The 9,111-nt window shown below is 38.7% G+C and overlaps 1 protein-coding gene across 1 annotated transcript; it reads left to right on the forward strand.

Annotated features, from left to right (window-relative positions):
- Window positions 1-2: 2 nt before the first annotated feature.
- PIGB (phosphatidylinositol glycan anchor biosynthesis class B) lies at window positions 3-8,735 on the forward strand (the record flags this gene model as incomplete). The annotated part of the gene is made up of 12 exons (XM_035335929.1): window positions 3-114; window positions 192-324; window positions 473-593; window positions 888-992; window positions 1,162-1,292; window positions 1,894-2,034; window positions 2,451-2,502; window positions 2,910-3,121; window positions 4,281-4,345; window positions 6,559-6,769; window positions 7,504-7,684; window positions 8,260-8,735. Coding segments are annotated over 12 exons (1,584 nt in total), but the record flags the coding sequence as incomplete, so codon positions are not given.
- Between the last annotated feature and the right edge of the window lie 376 nt (window positions 8,736-9,111).

A 9,111-nucleotide genomic window follows, 5' to 3' on the forward strand; every position in this document is an offset into this window, starting at 1 on the left:
ACGGGCTGCTGCTGCCGCGGGGCCGGCCGCGGCGGCCGGAGGCGGTGCGGCTCCGCAAGCGGCGGTCGGTGCTGTACGGGGCCGCCCGCGGAGCCGCCGCGCAGCCCGGCGCCGGTAAGCGGGAGGGCGGGACGGGCGGGGCGGCCCCCGGCGGGGCCCGGGCCTTTCACTTGCGGGCGTTGCTTCCGCAGGCGCTGCCGGCGGGACCGCGGCCCTGACGGCGCTGGCGGTGGCCGTGCGGGTGCTGAACTGCGCCCTGGTGCGGACCAGCTTCGTGCCGGACGAGTACTGGCAGTCGCTGGAGGTGGCTCACCGCATGGCGTTCAGATATCCTTTGGCGGTGCGAAGCGAGCCCTCTCCCCGCCGCCCCCGCTCGGGAGGGCGAGCGGCCGGAGCGGGGCACGGCCGAGAGGAGCGCGGCTCAGGCGGGGGCTGGCGGCCCCGGCCCGTCACGGTGCGTCCTTAACGTGCGCAGCTATGGGCACCTCACCTGGGAGTGGGCGCAGCGCCTGCGGGGCTATTCCTACCCGCTGCTCTTCGCGAGCATCTACAAAGCTTTGCAGCTCCTGGGGAAGGACGACGTTCAGCTGCTGGTAAGTATCGCTTGGCCAGAAAACGCAGCTGCTGCTAAAGCATCGCATTTAAATTCCATGCATTTTTGTTACTGAACGACAAAGGTTTTTGAAAACTATGTTCAGGCAGAAATACTAGCCAAAGAATCATAGGGTTATATTTTAACCATGGGGAGGTATAGAGAACGTTTGATAATTCACTTACTATTTTCATGTCTAAGAAGTCATTGACTGATAAAATAGTGAACTTGAACTCTTTGAACTTGGAATATAACTGATATTGCTGCAAGTGAAGTTTTGTCTTTGCTTACATAGATATGGGTTCCTAGACTGGTACAAGCAGTTTTGGCAGCTTTTGCTGATGTGAAGCTTTATTTATTAGTGAGACACCTTGAAAATGCAGAAACAGCGAAGTATGTGGTGAGTCCCAGACTTTTAATAAAATATGCATGTTAATTTACACCGCTGCAGTGTGAACAGTGGTAAAATAACGCTAAGTCAAGCCTCAGAATTATCACCGTTACTCTGAGCTACAGAACTTGTTTTAACACATCTCCCTGTGCATCCCCTTGTTCATAATTATTTTCAGTACTTCTGCCAGCTGTGCTCCTGGTTTACATGGTATTCCTGTACCAGAACTCTTACAAACACCATGGAAACTCTTCTTACCATTTTTGCCCTTTACTACTATCCAGTAAAAGGTTCCAAGATGGGGAGCAGGTGAGAAACTTTCTACTAACAGTACTGATAACCTCTGGCTTGGGATACCTCTGGCTTGGGATAACAACAGATACCATTTAAAATGCTGACTTCTATCCTAGGATTATAAGCAACCAAAAATGCCTCACTCACATAGCAAGTAGCACCAGCAACTGTGGTATTTCCTCTAGATTTTTTTTGAAGTAGTGATATAGCTGGTATACAACATGACTATTCTCCTGTTATTTACCTGAAGCATCACTTCACAAAAAACTTTAACCTAAGCTCTAGAAGACTGGGGTTTGTGGTAACTTGAGAAAAGAAAACAATTGTTTGGGTGCAGCCATAGATGAATTTGTGGTTACAACTGTCTTTACCAGCTATCTATTTTAAAACAAGTATGCGCTCCTAATTAGTGTCTCTATTGCTAATAAGACAGTTATGTAGCAGGCAACCTTTCAAGCAAAACAAAGTATCTGCGCTCAGAGAATGGGTTACCTGGAGCATGCAGAAATTTGGGTCAGAGACACAACAATATTTATATTGAGGAAACATCACTGTCTGCAAAATAATTGATCAGATCTTATGATAAGTTTACTTTTCTCTTGTTCCCTCATTCTAGTTGCAAGTATTTAACACTGGTAGCACTTGCAATTGTTATCCGTCCCACCGCTGCTATCCCATGGATACCTTTGTTCTTCAGTCATTTTTTGCGAGAACAGAGGAAAGCAGACCTTATCCTGCACAACTGCATTCCAGTTGGGTAAGTTCCTTCTGAATTTAAATTGACTGTTTGCAGCTGTATCTTAAGATTGATACCACATAATGGTAAATTGGTAATGCAGCAGAGACAGGACTCAAAAAAAAGAAAAAAAAAAAAGCTGTTAAAACACAGGGAAAAACAAAGTTTAAAGAAAAGTTATGCCTCTTTGAAATGAATGTGTATGCTGTGTAGAGTCAGAGAGAGATTTCGTAAGGACAAAAACACTAACATCATTCCACCTTATCCTGCTGTTATGCCAAGGATACTGGGTGATAGCAGACGGCCACTGTAAAAATGCCATGAGTATGGATAATCCTACAAGAGTTTAGGAGTAACTTCAGCAAGTTTTGACAGCAATTTGGAGAACAACATGATACATAAGCAATAGCAATGCAATCAACTTTTGTTTTTTTCAGATTGGTCACATTGGGAATCTCTTTAATAATAGACCGTGTGTTTTTTGGTGAGGTAAGCAGCTTTACACATCTTATAAAACTAAGATTAATTCTAACCATTTTAACACAGATAGATGATGTGGACTTCTCTAAATTCTGTTATTTCTGTGGCTAGACTGTGTCTGGCCTATCCTCTGTAAGTACATCTGAAGTCATAAATTCTTAAACACTGACTTCTTAGTTATTTTAAACAACAGACTATTACTTCAAATGAGTAGTTTTTAATGGTATACTGTAAACCTTATACACTTCTTTCTGTAACTGCCAAAACAGGAAGTCTGTGATAAGAGATAGAAAAGATGCAACTATCACTGAAAATGTCACTTGAGGCTAATGGTGACTGTATAATTCAATTTACGTGTTGATTTTTCAATTTGGATTATTAACTTTTTTTCCTCCCCCATCCCTTGAACATCCCAGTGGGTACTGGTTCAGTTGAACTTCTTGAAATTCAACGTGCTGCAGAATTTGGGAACATTTTATGGTTCTCATCCTTGGCACTGGTACTTGACCCAGGGACTACCAATTGTCCTGGGTACCCACCTCCCTTTCTTTATTCATGGCTGTGTGCTGGCGCCAAAAAGGTATCGCATCTTCCTAATGGCAGTGACCTGGACAGTGTTAGTATACAGGTAATTTCTCTTAAGTACAACTACAACCTTTCACTAGTTGTGTTCTTTTCATCAAAGCTCACGTCCTCTCTACAACAAAGCATGGTATTCAGGTTAAGTGATAGAAAATCTAAAACTATTTGAATTCTTGAGAAAAGGCAGTCAATTATGCAATAGTCTCTAGAATTGAAGGTAATACTACCATTTGTATCATTAGCATGCATGTGTGTTTAGTTAGACCCTGAAATATTAAAATAATTTGGCATGAAATTCAGTGGGAAATGGAAAAAAAAACTGAATCACCTAAGAAATGTTTAAAGAATAATAGAACCGGTTAGAAAACCGTTCACTAGATGTCTGTTAATGAAAATACTCTATTATTTGCTTCTTTAATACATCCCCAATAAGGGTTTTTTTTGGCTTCTAAAACTTACTTCATTTCACAAGTTTATACACACCTCTTAAGAACATTTATCACAGGGCTGGATACATCACTTGAAGAACTAGAAAAGAAGGTAAGCTGTTTCTAAAGCTTCAGTTAACTGTAGATCAAGCAAGAGACTTTCAGGCAGGAAAAGATACAGCAAGTTAGTAAATATCAAGTAGTAAACAGTATCCAACTACAGTAGTAACAATACAGCAAAACAGTAGCAAGGACACAAATACTGTCCTGACTTCATGTAGGTCTACTGGCTTTAGGCCTTTCTTGACTCCCTTAGCCTTGTAAGAACCTGCCTGGTTCCCATCACAAGTCCTGCAGTAATCCCCCCACCACCAAAAAAAAATAACCAAGTTGAATGAAGTTGTATTAGCAGAGGTGAATGTTACTTTGGTAGATACAAGTGCATACTTACATCTTAGCTCACCACCCACCCTTTTTCTTGCCTGTTATTACAGAAAAGTAATGGATAAAGTATTTAGCGTTCACAGAATCAGACAACTTCATTGCTCTATCACAGCAGCCAGGCACTTTTATTAATGTGTGGTTTCAACTGACAAAATAATCTTAATTTGAATGATCTTGTTACATTCTTAAAAAGAGATTACTCTAAATTGATAACATGCTTTGAAGTATGTCTAAGTGCTCTTAGAGCATGGAGGACTGACTATAAACACATTTTGTTAACAGAACTGATGTATTCAGCTGTCTCTCTATAGTACCATATCTGTTTTATTACAGCACGTTGAGCCATAAAGAATTCCGGTTCATCTATCCAGTACTGCCATTCTGCATGGTTTTTTGCGGTAAGAATTTGGTTTTAAGTGTCTTGCAACCTTTTGTATATATAACTTTTACCCAAAGACAGACAGTTAATACTGAATGTAGGTATATGACAAAGGATTCTTAGAAGTAGCCTAGAAAAAAGGATGAAGAACAGTAAGTGACTGAAATACACATGTAGAAACCTTAGCATGGATAAAAGTATTTCCTACAAGAAAAAAAAATGCCTCAGTAACTCCTAACTTTAGTGCAGTGCCACCCTTACAGCAAATTTTGTTGTTTCCTTTATAATATTTCTCCACTCACTTCTCTAAAGTATGCTCAGGCAGTTGCCTTTGAGTATGAAAAACTCAGGTGTTCAGAAATTAAAATTATTTTCTAGACCTGAACCTGGAGTCATCAACTAAGAGATGGTGATAGTTTGTCTGCTCTTGACTAAACTCTAGGTGGAGTCTACTTCTCACAGCAGTTTGAGAACAGTTAATGTGGTAACTTCTTCCTTCAGGCATAGTATAGCACGTTTGTTAAACCACAAACAACATCCCTAAACTAATGCAGTTAACTTTAAAATGAACTAAAGATAGCTTGCATGAACTGCTGAATTGGCATCTGACAACAGTAATTTTTCTATCAGCACAACTGCATTCCAAAGAGAACCTTGTCCACAGTTTCCACTGGAGAGCGTATTGGTTTTGATAACTAAGATTTTTCTAATGCTTTAAAGGAATACTTTAAAAGCTTATCTTTTTCCTGTTTTTATTTATTACTATTATTGTTTATGCAAAACAAAGAGCCTAATAAGTATTTTGCAGAAACAAAGGTATTAGCTAGACTACTGTAATATCTGTACAAAGAGTCAAATCATGATGTGAAACCTAATCTACTGGAAAGTTATGAAGGAAAGATTCAAATTTCTAGAACTTACGAAGCTAGATAGCTTTAACATAGAAGTTCAAAATAGATCAATGAAAATTGTAATTTTTTTTAACCTATTTTGCTAGTCTTAACAAAAGTAAATCTTAATTCAGTAGTTTTGTTGCCAGCAAAGATCAAATAAATAATATCTTTGGTTAGTTTGGTGTTCAGTTCATTAGCAGATTTAAGAAGAACCAGTTCTACTTTACATGCAGGAAACTGTCCCGTCAGACCATCTTTTTTTCTTAATCTGTCTCAATTTTTACATCTACAATAGAATGAGGTCACTTTCTCGATTTATCAAAGGTATGATCTGGAAACTTTTGTCAAGAAAAAAATGTCAAAATAGTTTTGATAACTCATTGATTGCAAAGAGGTCTTGAAATTGCTCAAAACATTATAAATAAAAGCAGGAAAAAAAGTTTATTATTTTCAATTCCTTTCTAAGTACACCTAAATATAAATTAAGGCTATTTCACACAAGCGGTTAAAAATGCCTATAGCAGAATGTTTCCACACGTTTAAATCAGACTAATTATCAGACTTTGTTTTCACCTGAGATATCTACACTTTGTTAGAACATGGGCTGACTGAAGACTTCTTTAAATACTTGCACTGTCCTACTGGCTTCTGAAACAGGCCTACTCTAACTTGTTTGATTCTGTAAAGGTGGTCACAGCTAGGCTGCATAAAACATTTTTATCTCATGATACTGACAAGAATGAATCACATTATCTCCCATCAGGAGAAATGTGTCTTCTTTCTAGTATTAGCTCCTTCAAGAGAAGGAGTGATAAGGCAGGGATGGAAGATGGGAGAATAAGCTTCTCCAAGGATGGTAGCTCAAGAACAACTAACAGTAAGGATCATAACAAACGTATAAAGGGAATGCTATAGCTTTCAACATCTTGGAGATAAAGAATACTACAATCATACCAGAGAACATGTTATCATTTATTCTGGCTCTACTTGGACGTGTGAATCACAACACATCAGTAAGTCGCTGTATACCATTCATCCAGAGTAATGAATGGACTATTATTTCCCCACAAAAAATAAATAAAACTAAGCTCTAGAGAGATAAAACACTGGCTTCAAAGTTTTACTTCTGGACTCCAAAGGACAGATATGGATTTAACATTTACACTGTTAAATCCAACAGCAAGGGATTCCAAGACTAACCTGTGAATTTCCATTTTAACAGTAAAGACTGCAGCATATTAAAAAGCTTCATAGTAAAGTACTGCTTTCAACTAAAACTTTTCAGAAGTACTGTGTGGAATTAAGTTTTTGCTTACCATAAACTTCAATGTTTCTCTAGGATATTCTTTAAAAAACCTAAAAGCGTGGAAGAAGTCTGCAGCAAGCTTCCTGCTTGTATCAAACTTACTCCCAGCCCTGTATACAGGCTTGATTCACCAGAGGGGCGCTCTTGATGTTATGAGTCACGTGCAGGAACTTTGTAAGGACTCTACCCAGTCACAAGCGTTTGTCTTCATCATGATGCCATGCCACTCCACTCCATTTTACAGGTAATAAAGTATCTAACAGTTTATTACATTAAAATCCAGACATTTTAGCAGAAATTATGATTTTTTTCCTAAACCTGCCTGAGCTGGATAAATGGAGGCAGGAAGTTTGTTTTGCATACCACTAATAAAAAATGAATACAGAAAATAAGCTAACTGTGCTTACACCACAGAGTAAGATTCAGCATCTAAATTTTATTCAGTTTTTGTAAAATAGCTTTGTATGAGGATATGCAGCAGACTTAAGACAGTATTTCTTATAGCTTCATTGTGGTAGCTTTTGTAGCAAAACTAGACTCTCTGTTATAGTCAAAACATTTTAATTTTACCTTTACTTCTGCTGCTAGAAGGTAAAGAAATATAATTAATAGCATACAATGACAGAAGTCACTATTCCAAAAAGTTTGTAATATATCCTGGTAAATAAACATCACATTGAAGCTACAAACCATGAAGCTGATGTGGAAAACTATCTTTCGTTTAAGAAACTGATGTTTTGCAGATGACGTTTGTATTGAGAAAAGTCTGCTTTCTGTGAACTGCTTAAAAGCACTCACAGCAGCTTGGAGCTGAATCTACTTTCTCTACTTCTGCTTTCATATGAAGTATAGAAGGGAAGAAAACATTGGCCGTGGAGGGGGGAAGAAACCTAATTATTCTTTTTTTTTTTGACTGAGGTATTCTGGTCATTTCACGTCTTGGTCAGTTTATTCTGAAGTTTTTGTTTTTCTCCCTAGCCATGTTCACTGTCCTCTAAAAATGAGATTCCTTCAGTGTCCCCCAGACCTAACTGGAAATGAAAGCTATATCGATGAAGCAGACGTGTTTTACTCTAATCCACTTGGCTGGCTTAATAAGGAGTTTTCCAATGACACATTATTACCTAGTCACTTGATTTTCTTCAGTGTGCTAGAACAGGTATGGTAACTGCAAGATGAAACAAACTAGTTTTGATGTCAAGTTACCCAAGAAATTGAGAGAATTATAATTGAGATTTTTTAAAAGTATTGTCTGTAGTTTTTTAAAGCATTTAAATGAAAATTGAACCCCTACTCCATAATACAGTATAGGCACCATCCCGGCGATACATACTTAACACTTGCACCTGTCCTCCATATGAATTCTGCATGCCATAAAGTAAAGTTTTCTGAAAGAATTTTCCTCATGTCATGTTAAAATACATGTCTGTTCCCAGAATCATACGCTTTTAAGTAAGAAACAGGGACAAGCAAAAATGCCTTTAGTCAGCGTACCTCTTCCCCTCAGTTCTTTTATGAGGGCCCTGTACTCAAACGACAGCATCTGATGAAGATATGCTCCAGACAAGATCAAACAGAATAGTGCTCACCCCCTCTGTAGCAGTCTTTCTTAAATAAGGGACAAAACTTCCAGGGGCTTATTGAATGGCTGGTTTCCAGAAGATTTTAAAACACTGTTCTGAAGCTCTAAAATACAGTTTTTGAGTGTGGAAACTAATTTATGTTCATTTACAGGAAATATCATCATTTCTAGCCTTAAAGGGCTATGAGAAAACAGCCACCATCTTTCACACTCACGTACCTCAAGGACGAGTTGGAAGCCATATCTACATCTACAGAAAAGGACTGAAATGAGTCATACCTGAAGACAAGTTTCTAGACCTAGTGAGCTCAGTTTTCCATAGCAATAATATGCTTAGAAGATCTTTCACTGCAGAAAGGAGAGAGTAGTGAGTCTGAAACTGAGTAAGTCAAAACGGAAGGTTTGATTAGGCAACTATTGACTGTTTTAAAACACAAAAACCTCTTGCTGAAGGCAACTTCAGTGGCACTATGTCAGGGTGGGGATGTTGATCTCTTACAAAACTAGAGAACATCAGGAAGACCAAAGCTACCATAGGACTACTTTAGACAAGAAATCAGACAAGACTGGACCAATTTATAGAGCTGTACAGCTATGCTATTTTTTTATAAATAAACTCTTTTACCCACACTGTCTCTTTATTTTTCTTCCACAATATGCAGATATGCAAGATATTTCAAGTGCTTAAATCAGCAAGCTGATTAGAATGCAGCACAGCAAATTTTTCACAATTCAACAGGCTCTTGAACCACGCCCCCAAAGACAAGAAGCAAGTGTAAGATTACAACACACTAACAAGTACATTACCATAATGTAGCCTTTTTTTTTGAAGGATGAGATGAAGTTAGTATATCAAACACTGGAGTTAATTATTGATACATTATGCATGACTCAAGCTTGAACTATACTAATGGAATGCAATTAAGCATATTTTTCATGTACAAGTCATTGCATGCCTAGTTTCTGTAACAATACCGCTGGCACCCAAACTCTCATCACTTCCA

The sequence above is a fragment of the Oxyura jamaicensis genome, chromosome 10 (assembly GCF_011077185.1).
Source record: "Oxyura jamaicensis isolate SHBP4307 breed ruddy duck chromosome 10, BPBGC_Ojam_1.0, whole genome shotgun sequence".
Taxonomy (NCBI): domain Eukaryota; kingdom Metazoa; phylum Chordata; class Aves; order Anseriformes; family Anatidae; genus Oxyura; species Oxyura jamaicensis.